This window comes from Cygnus olor, chromosome 3 (genome assembly GCF_009769625.2).
Source record: "Cygnus olor isolate bCygOlo1 chromosome 3, bCygOlo1.pri.v2, whole genome shotgun sequence".
NCBI lineage: Eukaryota > Metazoa > Chordata > Aves > Anseriformes > Anatidae > Cygnus > Cygnus olor.
Genome location: NC_049171.1, coordinates 97,907,266 through 97,930,174, shown reverse-complemented (window position 1 = coordinate 97,930,174; position 22,909 = coordinate 97,907,266). Strand labels below are relative to the sequence as shown.

Genomic DNA, 22,909 nt, shown 5'->3' with positions numbered 1-22,909 from the left:
CAGACAAAAATTAGATCTTTGCTGTAAGCAAATACACCTTGCGTGTACATGAGACACGAACTTCTAGAGAGAATATTTAAGATTCTCCAGAACAAAATAGGCAGGGTTGCTCTTAAGTTTCTTGTTGGTACTTCAATATTAGACTGTTAACCTCTGTAATACCCAAAGTCCAGAAACAAAATTGCCACCTTCCATCACTGAATTACTACTCCTTTTTATAGCAAAAGAGAACACAGGAAAGGAGTAAAGCCCAAAACCTTCATTAATGCCTAATTAAGGTTTAAAATATCCAGAAGTTCATGTTAAAAATTCCTTAACGTTCCATACAAACTATGGCAACCCACATATACTGCAACAGCAACAACAAAAATATAATAGTCACTATACAACTAGCAAAAGGAGTAACTTCAAGCATTTCACTAGATTTTGACCATAACATTATAAACAATCCTTTTTTCCCCCCCCTCCAGGCAATAAACACTTGCACAGAATAATTGTTTTACTTGAGATTTTCAATCAAAACCACACTGTATGTAGTGCTGTCACTGTAACATCTTCTGAGGTCACCATTTTTTCTCCAGTTCAGTTTTACAACTCTAATAATAAGGAGGTACAAGAAAGAAATATACGAGAGTCAATTGATACTACTACATCACAATCTACTTTTCTTCCTGACCTAGAAGAAATCTGAATTTAAAGTTTAGAGAAGACTTAGTACTATCATTTCTGACTTAGTAAATTTGCAAATTTAATGTTCCTCTACATCACAGAACTTCCACTTCGGTTTTCTGTGTTTCTTTTTTTCTAAACACATCTACATAGTTACAGCTTTAAAAATGGAAGAAAAAAGAAAAACTATATTGACCTGTAATATCAGAAACAAACGTAATGAGGTACTGCAGCAGAACAGTGACACGAAATAGCTACAAGGAAGCTCTGCTCTTGCATAGTATAAATCTTGCACAGGAGCTGTAAAAATTTGAACATTCAAGCTCTTCCCTCTATCCATAAAAATTATGTAATACATGCTGCCTCTCTCCTACATACGTAGAGAATACTTTTATAGAAATGGTTTCACAAAAACATTGCAAACTGTGGAGCAATCACTACAGTAACCTGTCAAAAACTGTCAAAATGTTTAGAAAGATCTTTCCTTACTATTGCAGACCTTTATTTGCTAAAAGGAATAAATTGGAAGGTGCTATTTGGATAGTCTCAACTACTTAAACTGCATATCCACTTAGTCTACACCAAGGAAAGTTAACAGTCTTTTGGCCTTGCAGTATATGACAAGCAACATGATAACTCTCTTTTCATTTCACTAGCAAAGACATATATTCAATATATTGTTCTACATACCATAAACCAGACTGCTCAACACTGTAAGAATTCACGAGAAGAAAAATTCAAGTTAGCTGCCAACTGTGAACTTCTGACTTAATAACAATTTCTATCACCCTAAAGGCTAAAAGCGTTACTTTCCAAGACAGGGAATTTCTGGAATTTGTCGCTACAGGAAGTTACGGAGGCAGATAGTATCAGAAGGCTAAAAATGGATTACAAGAATTCATGGATAACAGGTTCTTTAAAAAAAATAATAAGAGGAATCAACAGGCACATTCCTCAAAATCTCAAACGAAACAATTTCTTCTAGGCTGCTAGGAGAGCAAGATGCCATGTGATCACTAAGGGCTGGAGCCTTCCCAACAGCTTTCCCTGGTCCTGGTTTCTAGGACAGAGTATGGAGCTACTGGTCAACCTCAGGCTACTTCTAGTTAGTGAAGCCACTGTATTACTGACAGCTCTACCTCACACAAAACCAAGTTCTTTCCACAGGCAGAGAATCCTAGAACACTGACATTTACATTGTCTGAATTATACATCCTGCTTTCATTGTTTTGTTATCAAGGGAGTTGTATCTAAGACAGGAAACATAGTCGTTAAGATTAAGAGCTTTCTATTCTTTAAAATAGTCAGAAGGAAGTCTCATTTTAAATAAACAGCCACACTGCCTAGAGATCAACGCTGAGGAAATGTTAACAAGCATTCTTTTTTTCTATCTAAAATTATTTCTATCTAAAATTATTTTTTTATCTGAAATTAATATGAAATTAAGGATCTTTCAATCCTAGTTACATGATTTCTAAAAGTAATCTACTGCTCCACTACCTTTGATACATTCTTATCTAACATTTCATAACAAACCAATCAACCTAAACCAAGTCCCCAGAAGCAATGTTCTCCAATTATCAGGCATCCTAGAATCATTACAGTTGAAAAAGACCTCCAAGATCATCTGGTCCAACCATCCCACTACCACCAATGTCACCCACTAAACCGTGTCCCTAAGCATCACGTCCAACCTTTCCTTAAACACCCCCAGGGATGGTGACTCCACCACCTCCCTGGGCAACCCGTCCCAATGCCTGACTGCTCTTTCTGAGAAGAAATGTCTCCTCATTTCCAACCTGAACCTCCCCTGGCACAACTTGAGGCCATTCCCTCTAGTCCTGTCACTAGTTACCTGTGAGAAGAGGCCGACCCCCAGCTCCCCACACCCTCCTTTCCAGTAGCTGTAGAGAGCGATGAGGTCTCCCCTGAGCCTCCTCTTCTCCAGGCCAAACAACCCCAGTTCCCTCAGCCGCTCCTCACAGGACTTGTGCTCCAGGCCCCTCACCAGCTTCGTAGCCCTTCTCTGGACACGCTCCAGGGCCTCAATGTCCTTCTTGTAGTGAGGGACCCAAAGCTGAACACAGCACTCGAGGTGCGGCCTCACCAGAGCCAAGTACAGGGTGACAATCACCTCCCTGCTCCTGCTGGCTGCACTACCCCTGACACAAGCCAAGATGCCATTGGCCTTCTGGGCCACCTGGGCGCACTGCTGGCTCACGTTCAGGCGAGCATCAATCAGCACCCCCAGATCCTTTTCCTCTGCACAGCTTTCCAGCCACTCTGCCCCAAGCCTGCAGCGCTGCATGGGGTTGGTGTGCCCAAAGTGCAGGACCCGGCACTTGGCCATGTTGAACCTCATCCCATTGGCCTCTGCCCATTGACCCTATCTGTCCAGGTCCCTCTGCAGGGCCTTCCTACCCTCCGGCAGATCAACACTTTCCTCCAGCTTGGTGTCATCTGCAAACTTACTGAGGGTGCACTCGATTCCCTCATCAATGAAGATATTAAAGAGGATGGGCCCCAACACCGACCCCTGGGGAACACCCACTGGTGACTGGTCACCAGCTGGCTTTCACTCCACTCTCACCACCACTCTCTGGGCCCGGCTATCCAGCCAGTTTTTAACCCAGCACAGCGTGTGCCTGTCCAAGCCATGGGCTGCCAGCTTCTCCAGGAGAATACTGTGGGAGACCGTGTCAAAGGCCTTGCTGAAGTCTCGGTAGACTATGTCAACGGCCTTTCCCTCATCCACCAGGGAGGTCACCCGGTCATAGAAGGAGACGAGGTTGGTCAGGCAGGACTTGCCTTTCATGAAGCCATGCTGGCTGGGCCTGATCCCCTGGTTGTCCTACATATGCTGCATGATTGTACTCAAGAAGAGCTGTTCCACCACCTTTCCTGGCACCGAGGTCAGGCTGACAGCCCTGTAGTTCCCCAGGTCCTCCTTACAGCCCTTCTTATAGATGGGCATCACATTGGCAAGTCTTCAGTCATGCGACACCTCTCCAGATGACCATGACTTCTGATAGATGATGGAAAGCGGCCCATCAATCACATCCACCAGCTCCCTTAGCATCCACAGCTGATAGATGATGGAAGACAATATCAGAAAACCATAGCTCCATGCCCCTCTAATAGCATGTTATCAGATATATGAATTCAGAAAAGATAACACCTTGAAGTACAATACAGACTAAGATCAGATTTTAGAAAAAACAGATCTGTACATTCCCTGATAAAATTCTGAGTTCAGTATTTAAATTGTAGAGTGAGGAAGAAAAGATTATGATCTTTTCTGCTACAGGCAACAGCAAAGAAACATTATTATGTGGTTTTGTGACTGCTGTATTTATTTACAGGCTAGACAGCAACAATCATCCTCACTACTATGGTGCAAACACACACACACTAAGTGCATAATCTCAGTAGTGTGGAGTTGCCCAAAAAGAATGCTTAGACTTCTAAGAGACACTACCCTGAAAAGGGAAGCTAAACACAGTGAACTTTATAGGCTTCTAGAGATATACAACCTGACATATTCTTAAGAATTTTAAACCAAAAAACAATCACGTAAGTAACTGCTGAAAGACAGTTTCCCAGTGCTATTACCTTTAACTGCTCAAAAAACTATATACAGCAGTGTTGCTACATGATGTCAAAAGAGAAAAACAATCCTGCTCCAGTTGGAGAGCTAACAATAGATGCAGTGCATTCCACATCTCAAACAGAGCTGCAAGTAATCCTAGCATTTTTCACCAGTCACATGGAACACACAGCCTATGTCACTCAAGTCTTCCCAAACTGTGGGAATGCTTGTCTAGGGGCTTCCTGAAGCCTCTTTTTAAAATGGCATTTTCAATTACAACCTCTGAAAATGAGTTCAAGCAAACTGCTTCTGAAGTGGTTCAAGTCGTCAAAGTTCTACCCAAACTGTAGATCAAGGCACTTTAAAATTAGAAAACAAAAGCTCCCATTTTAGACAAGAACCTATTTTGCAGACAAGACATATCAAGAAATCTTAAAATGCCAATGAAACTTAGGATTGACAGTTCAGCTGGCATTTGTCCAGTTAATTGCAATCACATAAAAATATTGAACATCTTCACAAGAATAAAACATTATTCTTGTATAGCTTTAATTGACATTCCAAGAAATAACATTCAATTGTTCAATAATAATGTTCAATTAACTTCAAGATTTAAGACGATAACAGCAGAAAACCAGATATGCAGCACTAGACCAAAAAAAAGATTCTACTTCTAATTTCCACAAAGCTTGCATTGAACTACAGCTTTAGCAAGTGCTAAACATCACTCATCAGCATTTTCTGAAATTTAGACAAAGCACGCATCAGATAATGAGCTTCATAAACAACATTTATTCTGACCAAACATAATTAAATTCCAAAACCCTAAACTGAGCTCAGCTATTGAGCTAAAACACAGAAAATGAGAACAGCTATATGCACTGACAGGTGCTTAAAAAAATAAAATATAACAATCAACTTCTCTTTATCTCATTTTTTTTTGTTAGCACCCCCACGACCTCTGGGCTACAAACCCAAGCTGTAGAGATTGCCTGGGACATGTTCTCCAGATCACCCCACCTATAGATATTTGTAATTCCCAAACAATCATCTAGAAAGCGCGCTCTGCAGGTTGAGCTAACACAGACATCAACTGCCAAGCGAAAAGAAAGCATTTGTTTCGTTAAGAACTCACTGATAGAGATTTAAAAACCAAGCTTCTCTTTCACATTTTAATTTGTCTCTTTGCTGGCCCTACTAGTTAAGATACATACGCAAAAGTGAAAAAGCAACGATCATTTCTGAATGGAAAACAATCCTACCACTAAAAAAAATAAAAGCATTTACCTCACACCTCTGGATTTTACTCCACATGGTCAATTAAGTTTTTTCTGTATATGCATTCCCTAGAACTTGGTGAAAAAAATGGACACCCACCCCACTCCCATTCACTTTTTGATCTGTTCTTCCATATTTTCTATTAAGTGTTTCAAGTCTAACATCTGATAGCGAGAAACTTCAGCATGAAGTTACTCACATAAATCTACAGATGCTTAGCAGTGTACAGCAGATTCAAGGAACTCTGCAAAAAATTCAACTACTAACAGTATCTTGTTGCAACACAGAAGAAAAGCAAAACTAAAAGGTTTCTACAATTTTAAGTAATTTTGCAGTCAGCAGTTGCTATACTGGCAATTTTTAATGAAAGTTCATCAAGTTTTGAGAAGCAAGTAATCCATGATTACTAGTCTCAGGGTTTATCCATTACGTCTACCAACTAGCTACACATAAAATTAGTAACACTGTCTAGTGGTACTTCCAACACTTCGTCTGCTACCAAATGCAAATAAGCCACGTACAAAGAAGGGAAACTGCACCTATCTTTACAGGTAGCATTTCTGCTAGACACAAAAGCCATGACTACTGCTAATTATATCTCAGCTAAATTAGCTCTCATGATACAAAACAAAAGAGCTTCAGTCGGATTTATTTTCAAGTAAAATATTCTGCTCTAAAAACAATTCGCTTATAGTCTATGAGAAGAACATACAGACGGCAAGTCAAAAAATATTACCCAATACACTATACTTTCCTTCATGGTTTTTAAACAATGTAGATAGTTAAAACAATACACATCTTCTAATAAAAAACTGAAGTTTCTCCTGAAAGTCAGAACATTTTAGATTCAGTACACTACTCAGCCACAATCCACTGCAGCAGGTAATAGCCTGGATCAAACTGAAAGGATTTTAATCAGAAGCATGCAACACATGGGAAACATGACTAAGGGAAAGAAATCTGAAATATACTATAGCTACGTAACTTTAGTAAGTGAAGTGGTGAAGGTAAAGAGTTATATTTGCAAAACCAACCTCATCCCCTCATTCAGGTTATTATCAGTAGGCTGTAACCTGACCCAACATCTTGCCCCATATAAAATTATACATTACTTGGACCCCAAGACAGTATTCTTCCTCAATTTGATGCCTCAGACACCACCAGTGAATCTAGTACTATTCTCACTCATTATGTGTTTTCTCTGCAATGCCATCAGTGATACTCACAGGTATAGCTCCACATTGCTTCTTATAAAGCTCACATTTTCAACTGCGCAAGAAACTGCAAGCTGTTTTCTCCAATGGAGAGCTGAAGCCCAATAACTGGTGTACCAAATCTATCTCAATCATTTAATCCAAGATGACCTAGGGCCCTTTCCCTTCAATGGTTATATGATGCTTTCTGTGCTCTGAAGGATTAAGGTATATGCTGAAAAATTTAACATTTTTAAGTTTAGGCTCCGCAGTCTCAAGTTAGTCAATAGGATAACAAGTCAGGAAATAACTAATAAGCATCTTGACAACTATGACCAGCTCAACCAGTACCAAAGGACACAAAAATCCTTAACATAGAAAAAGTAGTCAGTTCTTACAGGAAACTATGAGACCATGAAATGATCCTCTCTTCAAGTATTTCCCTTTCATTACAGGCTTTCCAACCTCTGCAACATAGAAAGACAACCAAGAAAAAAAAAGCAGCCTTGAAACAACAACCTAATTCTTCCTACAAATCAGAATTCAGTCCCTATTGGGGATGAGTTCAAGTACTTAAGCAAACTTTTTACAGAATTTTGCATTTGCATACAGGTATTAATGAACAAGAGCTGGTAGGTTAACGTGACAGACCACAAATACATAAAGAAGTTAGCTTCTTTCAAACAGCTAAACACAACTTTGGACTACTGCTATCAAACCTACAGGATTTGCCTCAACTTAAAATCAGCTTTCAGTGGGAAGGTGGATACAAGAAGTTGACTATTTTGTAATAGCCCTATTTATAGCAGAATAGCACCTGAACTGCAAGAAAAAAAAAATTAAGATAAAGTATTACCCATACACAGATTGCTTCCATCTGGCAACCATCAATGCAGGAAAAAAATTGTTAATTTACTGCTGCATCTTTTTGTTCGTTTTGGATTTCTACTCCATTATACAATGAAGCACCATACAAAGCATGAACTACAGATCTCAATGTAAAAAAAAAAAAAGGAAGAAAAGATTGGAGGGAACAAAAGATTTTAAACAGCATTTGTTCCTAGGTGTTTTTGTTAGTTTGTTTGTAGGTGTGTGTTGGAAGGGGAGGGGGGGGAAAAAGCGTTGCTCTCTGCCCCAGATTTGTACTTTGAATTTTTCTTTAACCTTGGGTGTTCTCAGCAAAATCACAGCCATTACCAGACTTGGAGAAAAAAGGAAAGGGGTAGGCTACATTACAACACAAACTCAGACAGTCTTCTAGCAACATTACAGTTGGATTTAGGATCTAATTAAGTAACAGTAGAGGAGTACGTTAGACAACTGAAGATAAAAATAAATGGATTAGTATTTTAAAGCTTTTAACGTGTAAGTGCTGTTTATCATAAAACCAAAGTGGTTTTAGAAGACCCATTTTCTACTTGGAGCTCCTTTCAGATTTACTTAAATAACCTACCTCAGCACTACTTACAACTCGCATCTCAAATTTACGAATTTCCCATGCATGCACTAGACTTTCTGCACGTTTCATTCAAGTTACAGCTTCACAACTGACCTACTTCCCCCACATACACAGAGCATCCTCAAGAAGACTAGGCAGTTTTTGAAAGTTGCTACAGTTTCTTGTGCCAAAGGATATCACTAAACCAAGCCACTACAATGTTAAAAGCTACAGGCAGTACTCTAATTTGTGACAGTAATTCTGAAACAAAAGAATGGATTCACTTTTCCAAATAAGACAAAAAAAAGCATCCCCCACCCATGTCATGACATCATTTCTCTGTAACAGAGTTCCATATTGGGTGAGATCAATACAAAATGCCGTAAGAGTGTTTTACATTACAGCAGACTCTTTGCGGACACTGAGAAATTGTATTTATTGCTTTTGCCTGGGAGCATGCATGCAATGCTCAAACAGTTAGCCCTGAATTAAGCAGCAAACTTATGGAAGAAAATGGTACTATTAAATACTGCCTTTCCTTTAATGATACTTCATGCATTAGAGGCATATCCTTGGTAAAACAAGGAAGAGAACAGTACTACAAGATATTTCTGATCTTTCTTGACTTCATTTTGACTCTTCCACTTTTACTTTTATCAAGAAGCCACACATAAGCAAGCTTAAAAAAAAAACATTAAAACACACATGCTTATAAATCTGCTTCAGACTGACAACTGAAAGAGATATTAGGTAATGGCATATCTCAATTTTAAGAGCAGAAAAAGTAACACCGTTTGACCTGCTTATTTCAGGATCTATCTTAATTTCAGTTTAGATTTCATAAAATAGCTTTCAAAATCCAGAACAAAATTCAGAGAAGTGCTTAAAAATAAGACCTGCTACTGTATAGGATAAATGTCGTATCAGGTAAGACAGTGCAATTTTGTTCTTACAAGCACAGTATTAAATATCTGCAGCTTTCAAATTCTGTATTTGCCATTCATGCTGCATGACATTTTTTTGAAGCAAAGATCAAATTAACATCCTCCTAGCCTTCAAATATTATTTTTGACTTCTTTTCCACTATGAAAGTCTAATTTGATTATGGAATAATGCCTTGCCAGCACTGTCGTTTGTCCATTACCGGTTTCAGAGGCACAGAACCTAATTTTCCCCAAACACATCTTTAGCATTCCGGAATCCATCCATCTATAGTGAATGGGGAGAGGCTGAAGAGTTTGGATGCTGCCATTGGTTGTTTCTTTTTGTTTTTTTTTGGGGGGGGGGGCGAGAGCCTTGGTTTCAGACAGGGAAGGGAGATGTCAACATATTCAAATAACAAAGTTAATTCTAACCACTACAAATTAACTGGATTTTTTGGTTTGAAGATTCATATAGTATACCACCTGCATTAACTTTCTCTGCATCATGTTTTAAATGTTTTAAATGTTTTCAAAATTCATAGCCTGAGGTTTTTCCATACAAGAAATGTCTCCCTTTTGAAGCCTTAGCATGTTGCTTGGCAATATCATCCCACCCCCAGGAACACAACCATCGCCCCTTTTTGTCTGCCTGTGCCGCACAGGTGTCCCATACATCCAAAAACAAAGAAAGGCTGTGCAAGCGTGCTGACGTGTGCACAGTCACAGCAAGCACCAGAATAGAAACTCCGATATATACTTCGTACTACAGTCCTACAGGAAGTCAGCAACGTGGCCTCCTGGTAGAGTATAAAACGAACGTGCAGAGCTATGTGCAGGGAATACAAATTTAATACACCCTGGACTAAGTGACATTCTGGTTGTCGCATAGCAACAGGAACCCACTGCAGAAAAACAATATGGAACTTTTTTTTTTTTGTTACTTGCCAAGCTCCCATTAACCCCAGCCACCCTGAGAACCAGAACGTCCCCAGAATAAACATTACTCTCCTCGCCAACCTAAGCAAGGATCCGAGGCACAACACCTAACTTTTTACATTTAAAAAATTCAATGTATTTAAATGGTCGAAAGACATGGTGCTGCTGAGACAAAGTTCACAGCTACACTGAACGTGGCCAGCAATGCTTCATTTCTACAGTAACATCCAAGAAGAATTTCTTTAGATGCTCAGAATCTCTGTTCTTAAGAGAGGAATGCTTTTATCATTTTATGCCAGACTTTTGTCCTACTGAACACAAAACAAAAGCTCTCAAATTCTAGAAGAAAAGCCTATGGCTTTGTTTCAAAATAGTTTTGCTTCATTTTGTTTGGGGATTTTTTTATTTGTTGCAGGGATTGGTTTTGTTTTAAAGAAAAAAGACTTAACTCAGATTACATTGAATTTAATCTCTGTAATGAATTTTGAAGCAAAACTACATGTGGACATTTAAACTGTTCCTCTTGTTTGGACGTAAAGGTTTTGATAAGCCAATAAAAATTGCATAACATCTCTTCCCCTTTCCCCAAAAGCGAGGAAATTGTGATCACTCAGCTGGCTGGGAAATTGATACATTACAAGGCATATGAAATTATGGACTATCAATCTCCTTTGGTATTTTGCTTTCTTCTTTTTCAAAGCCCTCCCCATTCCCAAGAAAGACAGTGGTATTTTGCCAAGAGTTACAAAGGAAATTTCTCATGACTGATCTTTGGGGGTAAGTTCACCCCCCAGACCCACCCCATCTGCAGGCATACTTCAACATCAGGAGCTCTGTTCAACTCCCAAAGAAAAATGCAAGACTTCAAATAAATGCATGATGAATACTATGCCTGGAAGCATATAAATAAATCATCGAACCTGAAAGGATTCCTTTCAGGACAGTTCAGTCTTCATCCTAACATCACTTACAAAGTAAGTATAATTTATTTAGAAACAAAAGTTAAGGAAAGATAAGCCTTATTATATAAGGCCTGGTAATGGAAATCATGCGATTAACAAAGTTACATATATTTCCCAATTCATAATAGCTAAGGATTTCCCCTACATTACTGTCACTTGCCTCCCTCCGTATTCCTAACTGTGGAGCTGCAGAATGGACCAGTTAGAAATCAGCTACCTGCCCACAGATGGAGGCTGCCCATCAAATGTGGGACTCACACGTTCACACTTAGGCAGCATGCAGAGGCTAACAGTACGCATCAGGAACAGGGAGTTTTCTTTAGCATTGGAACAGGAAGCAGCGAGGGAGAAGAGGTTGCTTGTTTTGCATCCACCTTCCCTCTGAAAAGGGATACACGTGCATTGAAGGTAAGATATTTACAGCACCCAGAAAAGGCTTAGATATACACGCCTCTATCTTGCGATGACTAACTAGGGACCTCAACAGGGCAAAGATAAAATCCTACTATTAAGTATTAGTCATGCCTAGGATGCAACCCTTTCCATGCACCCTAGAGATTTACCACCTATGTGCAGCCACTCTAGTGACCAAGACCACCTCTCTATAAAAATAATGCAGATGGGCTCCTCAAACGAACCATACTGAACATTTCCTCCGCTGATTTCCAGTGGTCAGATAATTCAAAGGAAAATACGCTCTCACACACGAACAGTAACATCTGAAAAGGATTTTCACAATTTTCACTTTGACATCTTTCTCTGCAATGCCATCTCCACTTCCTCTATGCAAGCATCATGGTTGCAGAGCAGTACAAAACCAAGTGTCAATTTAAATAGGATCCTACATCTGCTTACTTGCTTTGAAGCATCTAATTCTTCACTTTTTTGGCTAAGAATTCAAAATTACAAGCTACCCATTAAAAACCACAATATCTACCTGTATGTGCAGTGTGCCTGTAACAATCCACACAGTACAAAACCTCCACAGGGTGTCTCCAAAGAATTGAGTAATTTTCTCAAGATATGAGCACTGGAACGTCTGAAAACTTGCATGTGTCCCATTCCCCATCAATACAGCAGCTGACCCAGTAAGAGATATTGCCTCTCCTTATAAAACCTTTGTCTTATTTATATTCTCAGAGCAACGCAGCTACAGCAACAGTACTCATAACCTACAAAACCACCTTTGTGTTTATCTTATTGCCATCCATTTGTGCAATTATCTATTGTTGGGAATAGTGGCAGCGGCAGGGACACAGGACTGTTCTATCACTGAATAAGAAATGTACAGCAAATAAATGTACAGTAGTATCCATCAGTTTCAAAGCTGCCTTTAGAGTATAGCAAACCAAGAAGTCCAAGATAGACTAATCTTCTTACAGGTTGAAAGAATAACGTAAGACATCAGAAAAATACAAAATGAAGCCCCAGAACACAGCAGTACAGGTTTCCTCACCTCATCAGACGGTTGTAAAGTCAGATGAAAAGTCAAGCAGCAACCATTTTAGAAGCAATTCATATACGGTGCAATTAACTAAGCTGGTCACTAAAGAGGACTACTGGAGTCATCACACAATGTTGCGGAAACCGGAACAAACAACAGCACTAACAGCACTACCACAATCCTTGAGATTATACCATAAGATCTTCAAGTTGCAAAATTTAATATACTTCTTCATTCATTCTCCATTTCAGACCAAATGGTTTGTACCTGACTTGTAAGGCAGGTCAGTGTTTAAAGCATATTTCATACACACACACAGAAAATGGAGGCACAAAGTATCATCTGCTTCCTGTGCCATCCTCATGTTCCACTTATATCAGAGTGATTTGGCTAAATAAGCCAGCATGTAATGCTAAATTAAAATGTAATAGTAGCTTCTTGCATTCTGATCACATTTCAAGCTTTTTTAATCAAAGCAGGCATATTCTGAACGAGGGAAAAAAGTACCTCTAAACTTAATTTCCTTTAAAAAAAGCAGTAGTTTTGCTAGAGTAGTATAAAACTACAGCCAACCTACACATGCTCTGAAGTAGTATGTTTACTGGTTAGACTTACACACGCAAAGATCATGCACATGAGGTTCAGCAGTGATCATTTTCATAACAGTACCGTTGTTCACTACTTCATTAGCCCTGCCATAATTAGGTTCATTTGGATTAAGTTTCACTGCTAAGTATGGCCACACCTTTTGTTTTAGACCACAGATAACCATTTTTATTCTGAAGTTGTAAAATTAATTTAACTTAATCTACAGCAGCCAATTAGTTTTCTAAAAATATGCTTTGTAACCGCATTCAAAAACAGTACGAGTTTTATAGTAAAGCTTCACTGTGTTCAGTTTTAAGTCCAAATTCAACAAGCTGTTACTTTAGACTAAATACTTTCATAGAAGAGTCAGCATTGTTCAATGGACTAAGGTATGCCAAAAGGCTGGTACGCTTTCCTGAAATATCAGCAGGAGTTTAACACAGGAGAGGAAATCAAATGTACACATCACTATGCACTGTTTATAAAAGACACTAAGCTTTTAGAAGAGAGCAACAAAGGGAAAAGATTTCAACAGAATAAAGCAATACAACAAGAGAACAAGTCATCAGAAGCAGCAGCAGTATATATTCTTTAATGTAACGAATCACTGACATGAACAGCTACAGTAACTAGAAGAGAAATTCTTGCTAGCCTAGAGTTGGAAGCTCGGTGCCTGAAAAACAATCCCCCCCCCCGCCCCAAAGAGCTATTTCAAGAGCTAGCGACTTGAAGAAGCAACACTACTAGGTTCAAGGCACAAATTTACACAGAGCATATGCTGAAGATTGATTTGCAAAGAGACAAACAGAAAGTTGAATGTAACCTAAAAATACCAGCCACCTCTTCCCTCCAATGCCAGTAAAAATACCACTAATACAGCAGTATTGAAAGTTTTTTTTGGAAATGCATGAAATACAACAGAATCTCAACCACTTTCCCATTTAGCATTTGCATTTTCAATCCGCACAGTAAGAACAATGCAACTTACATGAAAATCTCCACAAAATATACAATCATATCTGCTAGCTTCACAGCCAAAGACATACTGTCATACACAATTGAAATATAAAGCATTTACCAGTAGTTCCTCAACTGTGAGGAGACCACAGTAAAACATTCCCTTAACTACATCACCTCCTAAGTGTTTCAGTTAAAAATCTGTTATCAGTGTCATCTCCAAGGAAGTGGAGGATGACAGTAGTCAGTAGCCTAAAAAAAAAAAAGCATTAAACCGTATTTTAGGATTCTGCTTTAAGAACACCACAAACTGACTTCTAGAAAAAAAAAAATTTCTTTCTAGAACGAAAATACTCCTCTAGCTGCTATAAAACTGCAACCAAGTATAACAGAGGCTTTACCTACACCAATGATTACTTATTCCTTTATTTTTCTGCTAAATTCAAAAGTTTTAAAAACTTTTTTTTTACTAGATGGCTCATATACTTAGAACATACAACAACCAAAATTCACCCTCTTTATGGAATTTGCAATAGGTATAGATAACTTTAGGATCTGATTCAGGAAACTGAAACTAAGTTTCAAATTTGTGAATAAAAGAAGAATGAGAGAAGGTTTGAAACAAAATCCTTGCAATCTTATTTGTGCTACAAACTTTAGGGTTGTTTCTGGCAGCAGACCAGTCCAACAAAACAACATTTCTGTATCACACTCCAGAGTGCAATCAGTTTCCACTTCTCCCCCCCATACCTCAGGGGGTATCAGCACTTTTTTTTTTTTAAACCACAGTTAGAAAAAGAGTAACCTTAAAAAAAAAAAGCCACATTACCACCCCACAAATTTAGAGAAACGTACTAGTTTGGGACTAATTTTTTTTTTTTAACCACTATTTTTCCTTTATATAAGCAAGCTTTGCCTGGAGAATTTTCAATATACAAAACTAAGAGCAGATTTATTTTTTTTTTGGCCAGAATATTGATCATGGAAGTTTTTTTGCATGTGCTGTCTCTTCTGTTTAAGTTAGCCCCACCTAAACATTACTCAGAGAGTGATGGAACTTCAGCTCCTTGTGCTCCCTTATGCGTTGATTCCCAAGCCACGTACTTACTACTAGCAGTTCGACTGAGAAGACAAAGCAAACTAACAATTTATCTAATGGCACAGTGAACTTTTCTTCACCAGGCTGGCACTGGCATTTGGGCAGCAAACCCCCAGAACTTCACATTTTCTCACAAGGAGCAGTTCCATAAGCTGCCTGTAAGTCTCCACAGAATTACAACATAAGGAGCACCAGGAGCGTAACACCGCCAAAAGATGTCGGGAATGATTTCCCCATTTTTTTCAGGAACTTTTAAAGCATTAATTGTGAAATAGCTACAGTAAAGCAAGATGTGCAATTAGTGACATTGGGCAGGTGGAGGCTTATTAATCATTAGAGCAATTAAACAGCAGTAGCTGAAATAAAATTGCACGTTTTCATCTAAAGCCTGTATAAGTACACAGCATTTTAAACCAAGGCAAGGCAAAACAAACTCAGTTACTTAGATATCATTTTTTCTTCTTAAAGTTAGAAACGTTTAAAGTTAAAACTAGGTGTTGCAGACATTTCTAAAAGGGAAAAAAGATTATGTATGTAGTCCAACAAAAAGAGCTATACACAAAACTAGTTACTTTCCATTTGTATTTGTGATAACACAGGGTAAATTAAAGCAGGGAGAGCCACTAGGGCCACAGCACTGGCTTTTCATACAGCAGGTTTAAGTATCGCCAGATAGAAAAGTCACTTTGCTCCCATATTAGTCCCAAGGGAGATGCCAACGTCCCAAGAACACAACACAGTTTTATACAATTCACAAAGACTGGCAGGGAAAAGGAAGGGTGGGGTGGCGAAGCGATCGTCAAAAATTACTTAAAAATATTGAATCTGTTCAAGAAGGATTGTATGACTTACCTCTCTGTTTACTTTTAACTACTACTAAAAAAAAATCACGTTCTCTTTTTTTCCCAATCAAACATAAGAAGATGGTATCTTTTGCTTTCCCTCAGCACTAAAGGACTCCTAAAACCTAAACCCGTCTAGATGTTTAGAGAGCTGGCATATGTATTCCTACACTGATGAGTGGAAGCAGGCATGAACTGTCAAGAGCAATTCCAGATGAAAGGTCACAGTAAAGAAGAGAATAATATCTGTTTCACAAAATACATTTGCTCTCTAGTAATGAAAGCAAATGACTCTATCCAGCAGTTCAATAACCCACTTCCACAATAGTTCTGCATGAATTGTGCTGGCACGGCAAGCAGCAGTCCTCATTACCAAGTATTTCCAATCATATGCCTAAGGCACTGCAGATACGTCACTCAGGGCGTGTTCGGGAAGGCATCCACTGAAACAGGTGCTGAAAGAATAACCTCTTTACACAAGCGTAGAAAAAAGGCTTTCACTAAATAGCAGTCTGAAGTAGGAAGCCAACCAACTTGGTCTTGTTTTCTGACCTCCAGTAACAAACGATACGAAGCCCTGAATCAGAGTCAAGAAAACATGTGTATATAGCATTCCAGAGAGCATTCCTGATTTATACACACTCCCAGACTATTTCTAATTCTTAGAGGCTGACAACATAATTGGTAAGATGGTCATAAATAGCTTCTGAAAAAAAAAAAAGTGACTCATGCATCCTCCATTCACACAGTAATCTTTTAAAGACTTACACTTTTACTATCAAAAAAATTCACTAATCTCTATCCAGATACCTTGAGGGCAAAACAGTTGTCAGATTCCCTATCGGGTGGGCAGAAACAACCAGTCCAGAAATTACTTTCAATTGTCACAGATAAAACACGAGCTGAAGTCTGCACTTCTATCAGACAGATGACTCAGTCCATCTGTTAGTTTACTTTAGAAGACGGAAAGTAACCTGAATTCCTGTACCCACCTGAAAAAAAACTGCCTATACCTCCAATGTTGCTCTTGAGACATGAGCAATTTTTAGGAAGTGTATTGGCTCCCATTACAAAGACCCAGTCTAAATTATTGGCCTGCTTACACTTCCAATATTTTGTCAAATACTTCTTAACTGAATTAAGCTTTCTAGTTCAAATATACTATTTATGCATGTATTAAAACTAAAATAAAGGCAAAATTCCAAAGCATTACCCTACATTTTGATGTACACAATAACTTAACATTGCCACTGAAATTAATGGCTTCTTCTACTCTGGTATTTTACCTTGAATAACTGCAGTTACAGCAGTAGAGCTTAGTGATATGGTTTAGTGGAGGACTTGTTAGTGATAGGTCAAAGGTTGGACTAGGTGATCTTGGAGGTCTCTTCCAACCCAGATGATTCTGTGATACTACTGTCACTACTAACATTATGTTCTTGTATACCTGCTTGTCTAGGAAAACCACAAAACATACATGGCATCCTTCAAGAATTCCTAGTCCTAGTGAAGGTACATGTTTTGTTACTTCTGCATGGGCTTTCACTCCTATATTAAAGACATTAAAAAAAACAGGGAGTATGATATCAGACATACTAGCACAAAATTTAGAATATAATGAAGGCTTACTAACCCCAGCACAAAATACAGACTTAAGTAACAAAGTCTATTCTAGAGCAACATACTTGAGCAGAAAAACTACTGAATGTGGGCAGAAACATTAATGAGACCAAAAATTTAACTTTTCATTTTGAAAAAATGAGCGAGGATATGACATGATTTCCTAAAAAGAAAAAAATCTGTAGCAATTTAGCTGTTTGCCCCATCTAAATATACAATAAACCTTCACACATACAATATGCATAGAAGCCTATCAAACACAAATTAATATAGTGAGCTACGAATATGAGTTAAGAAATGAATATTGGTGCCCAGTGACAAGATGAGAGGCAACAGGCACAAACTGAAGCACAGGAATTCCTAGCTGAATAGGAGAAAATATTTATTTACTGTAATGGTGACAGTGCACTGGGGCTGGTTGCCCAGAGAGGTTGTGGAGTCTCCTCCTCTGGAGACATTCAAAACCCGCCTGGATGTCATCCTGCACAACGTGCTCTAGGTGATCCTGCTTGGCAAAGGGTTGGAGCAGATCATCTCCAGAGGTCCCCCCCAACCTCAATCATTCTGTGATTCCGTGAGCTCTAGAAATAATGGAATTTAAAATTCTAAAATAAATAAAGATCTAATATAATACTGTTTCTTTCCCAGTTCCTGAAACTTGGGTAACAAAGCCAGATTAAGCAGTCTGCTTTCTCACTAGCACACTAATGAAAAACAATTCTTTCCCACACAAAGAAATGGATGTAGAAATCCCAAGAGAAGGCCTTACACAGTTTGATTTAAAAAGTCAGCATCTCAGGAAGCTCATTTATTTTTAGAGTAAGCATACAAAATGAGCTGGATACCGAAAAATAAAAACTTAAGATCAATCAGTTAGCCTTCACTGTAGAATCCCAACTGTACCAGTAGTTATGTTTTTCAGCTTCTATAACACAGATTTCAACATACCCTTCGCTATCATTCTGTTTACACATGAGCTTCTTGTATAAATACAATGGGAAGTTACGCTATTCCTAGAACAAGGGCACAAAATTGTGCTCCTATTTATACTTTAACTACTTTTTCCCAGCACCACATTCCATTTGGCTAGCAAATGGAAATCTCACCGAATACACCTATTTCTGGGTTCCTATTATAAGTCCGTTCAGGAAACTACATTAAGAGCAGTACTTTGTCAGCTAGCCACAATACAATAAGAGAAATGGGTGTTCATCAAAATCAACTGTTTATCTAAAGCTGGGGGGTGGCTGTTCAAGTTGTGTCCTGAACTGAGTCACTTCATTCTTAGGCTAGACCTTTTAACTGGGATGCTTAATATTAAGTCTAATAAACGTTATCGGCCACCTGCAACCCTAACAGATGCTACCCAAAGAGCATATAAATTTGATTCAAATACAAAACAGACTACTACAAGAATTAATTCTTGTGTTCAACTTGTGCTGTGATGTTCGCATCTTACTGAACTGTCATTTTACAATATCAAGATGCCGTCTACAATGATGTTTAATTTTACCTACCACAAGGACAACTAGTTTGCTCTTTAGTAACTGATCATCTAAGCAGCCTAGACAAGATGTGAGACCTTAACATGAAATTATCATAATCATGTCAGGTTGACATGGCCGAAGATTGGGTTCTCACACATGTAGGCACCAAAGGACATTACAGAAACTAAGTTGTTTTTTTTTCTGGAAGCGGGTGGGGGAGCATCCACCTCACCTCAGAATGACTTCTGATACTTATTGCTTTTTATATAAATTGGAGCGCCAACTGCATACATACCTATGGAACAGCAATAGCAGAATGCAGTTTATGCATTTCAGGAAACCATCAACATCATTCACGTCAAAAGCATATTTTCAGTAATACCTGCATATAGAAGAGCTATATACGAAGCACTGGTCACTTATCCTTATCCACCTTCTCACTCCTCCCCCATCAGGACTTGCCTTAACCAGTAAATACACGCTAAAATTCATTGCTCAAACATAATAGGGTGTGCAGATATTGGTTTAAACATGTTTCAGAAATATAGCGTCAATCCTAGTCTAAACAAGTCCAAAGGGAGAGCGTGCAGTGAAAGCTTGCCATTGTACTGGAGCTGGACCAATTAAACAAAACCGAGTCAATTTAATGGTGTCTCTATAGAGAGGAAAATACTGCTTTAACCACATCGTTTTCGTAACTTGTGTAGTTTAATTAGTACAGCTTGCTTCTTTTTTTTCAAAAAGGTTTGGAATCGAGCCTCTGGAGTCAGCTTTCTTCAAAATACCCCATGACCACTCAGCAAGCCCATTCAACTCGCTATGGAGCTTCCCTCTTACCAGCTTCGTGCTGTGTACTCAGGAGCAGGTTGAAAGTTTCAGGCACACAACCAGATCATTTGCCGACGTTTACTAACTGCTTGAAGTCAACGAATCAAACACCTAAATAAGCAACCTAAGGGTAGGTTCAACACAGGCACTTTCCTGTTGTGCTGGTTAAGAGGAACATTGTGCTGCCTCTGAACTGGCATAAGCCCTAGGACACACACAGTTACATCAGCGAGAGCACAGACTTGCTGGTAGAGCTTACTTCACTCAGCATCAACCGCACATTGAAAGTATTTTTTTTTTGCCAGTATAGAAACCAAATTTATACAGGGCTTCTCAAGATGTTTGTATCAACCTTTGTGAGATTAGCAGTACTCAGTACACTGTTAAAGATTATCGAAATAAAACTGCTATGTTTGAAGGATCTGTAAGGTTTTTTAAGTTGTAACTTTGAACTTGCAGGGCATCTCATTTCTCCAGAGTAACATGAGTAAGTGAAAATAAAGTATCATAACACAAGATGAGGATTAAAATAACGTAGTACATAAATGCTAAGAGTTAACAAAGAAGACTAGAGGGAAATACAGGAATAAAGTTTTGTACAAAACAGGGGGGTACCTCGCCATGCTTCCAGCTACGAGGCTGCCCTTTGCATGGAAGAAGGTGTGGACACATGGTGGTGGTGGGGCGGGGGGCAAGAAGTTCAAAACCTGTAATTAGGATTGTGCTGTGCCCCGGAGGGAGCACAAAGGAGGACCCGGTCCAAGCGCAGCACCTCCGAGGGCAGAGCCCGGCTCCTTGCCCAGCGGGAACCGGGGCCAGGCCTACACGGCGCCCAGAGCCTCGCAGCCGCCCGGGAAGCGGACCGGGGAAGCAGGAGGGAAAGAAATGGGCGCGGGGCCGAGCCGCGGCGGCAGGAATTCGGCTTCAAATGAATGAGCCCGCAGCGAGCCCGGGTGCCCCGCGGGGCAGGGCAGCGCCGCGTTTGGGCTCGGCTGGCGGCGGGCACCGCCGTGTTTATACCCGAGAGCCCCAAACGGCTGCGAGCGGGGAATCCCCAGCCCCCCGCTCCTGCTTATTGATCGCACGGGGAACAGCCCGGCCGCTGCTGCAATGCAACACCCGCCGGTTACGGGGGGGGGGGGGGGGGGGGGGGGGGGGGGAAGAAAAAAAAAAAAAATGGAGAAAGAAAGGAAGAAAGGAAGGAAGAAAGGAAGGCGCCGGGAGACCCCGCTCCCGCCGTGCCCGGCGCACCTCCGCGGCCCGCCCGGCCCAGCATGCGAGGGGCCGCCCCGGGGCACGCCGCGGGCCCGCTCCCTCCCCGCGGGCCCCGCAACTCCGCCGCCGCCGCGGGGGCCGGGTCCGGCGGGGCCGCCCTTCCCCCACGCGGCGCTAACAATGGAGCCCTCCCCCACCGCGGGGCTCCCCCCCGGCCCGGCCCCCGCCGCCTCCTCCTCCTCCTCCTCCTCCTCCTCCGCCTCCTCCTCGTCCTCCTCCGAGCCCCCCGCCGCAGGCTGCCGCGGACCGTTAGAGGCGGGGGCCCACCGCCGCCGCCGCCGCCCGCGGCCGGCCCCTCACCTCATGGCGCTGCCCGGCGTCGGGGAGCCGCTCCCGCTTCCTCGCTCGCTCGGCGCTCGCCGCGCTCCGCTCCTCAGGGGCCGGCGCCTCAACGGACGGACAGCGAGAGCCCCGGCAGCCAGCGCCCGCCCGCCTCCCTCCCTCCCTCCGCCGCCGGGCCGGGCCACACCACCGCGGGGCGCCGGGGGTGGGACGGGCCGGAGAGGTGGGGGAAAGGGGCGGGGAAGAGCGAACCAACGCGGGGGGAGGGCGAGGGGAGAGCGGAGGAGCGCGGGGGAGGCCGGCGGCACCGCCGGGGCCGGGGGAGCGGCGGGGAGGGCGGGGCGGCGGAGCCCACGCCCCCCGCCAGGGGTACGGCCGCGAGGGGGGGGGGCGGGAGGCCGGGCCTCAGGTGCGGTGGCGCGGGCGGAGGCAGCCCTTTGTCCTCGGCAGCCGCCGCCCCCGCGGCGCGGCCCGACCCAGGCTGCCGGCGGTGTCCGCGCTCCGCTCTCCCATCCACTGTCGGGGGCCGGGATCCCCCGGGGGCCTGGTGGGGACCCAGCTCCCGCCTGCTCCGCTCCCTCAGCGGCTTCTGCCGGGCTGAGCCCAGCGCTCCCCTCGGTGCCCGTTCACGGAAGCGAGGGGCGCCTATCCTGACGGCTTCCAGCGACGGGAAGGCGTCCCGGTGCTTCTGCGTCGGTCATTTTTGTTCACCATTACCGTTGTTTTCTAGGAGTTCAGTCATTAAAAACGTGAATTAATGCATGTAGTTCGATAAATTTCTTCATAAGCTGCTAGATTTTTAGATATAAAAAGGTACAGAATTTTATAAACACATATATACACACGTGTATATATATACATACACCTTCTTGACATGTTTCTGATCCAGGTGCCACAGATTTCATCCGCTCCCACGAGTCTCACCAGCCTGGCCCCACGCGCACAACCCTCAGGATCAGCGCGGTGCCCTGGTGTCAGGGCCGTCCGCCGGCAGGCAAGGGTTTGAGTAGCACAGTAAACACACGATAAAGCTCGTCAGTCCGAAAAAATAAAAGAGCAGCTGTTAGAAAATACCAATTCAGAAAAAGAGTGATAGGCTCTGAAATTCAAGAGAACGAATACCGATTTAATAAGAAAAATTTGCATGTTTTTACTGGCATAGGAATGATGTCAATGAAAATGCATCTGTAGAGGTGAATCACAAAATGCAGATGAGTAATCAGAAAAGTAGCATCATACTCTTAAAAATTAAGTGGGTACCATCGACAACAATGTTCACACGGTCTGAAATAAGGGACTCGATTGAATCTGGTAAATACACTTATCTTAATTGCTCCCATTAAATATTCAGGACGTTCATGACTGACCGTGGACCTTAAGAACCTTAAAGAATCGGGTATTTTCCAAGGTCTGGGGTTACTGTATCCCCAGAATGTCCTCCAAATAAAAGCTTTGACAAGTAAGCCATTCTGACAGTGAAAAATATCTTGAAGGCAGCC

General features: G+C 41.3%; 1 protein-coding gene across 7 annotated transcripts in view; it reads right to left on the bottom strand.

The window, feature by feature from the left end:
• ENAH (ENAH actin regulator) overlaps positions 1–22,423 on the bottom strand; it is a 98,036-nt gene extending 75,613 nt beyond the window's left edge. For 3 of the 7 annotated variants that reach the window (XM_040551032.1, XM_040551033.1, XM_040551034.1), the window contains exon 1: positions 21,429–21,603. In XM_040551032.1, the coding sequence (XP_040406966.1) occupies positions 21,429–21,433 (5 nt within the window). In that variant the 5' untranslated portion in view covers positions 21,434–21,603. Of the gene's footprint in view, positions 1–21,428; positions 21,712–22,273 lie in introns of those variants that run through there. The other 4 variants (XM_040551029.1, XM_040551035.1, XM_040551028.1 and 1 more) reach the window with 4 other exon arrangements.
• Between the last annotated feature and the right edge of the window lie 486 nt (positions 22,424–22,909).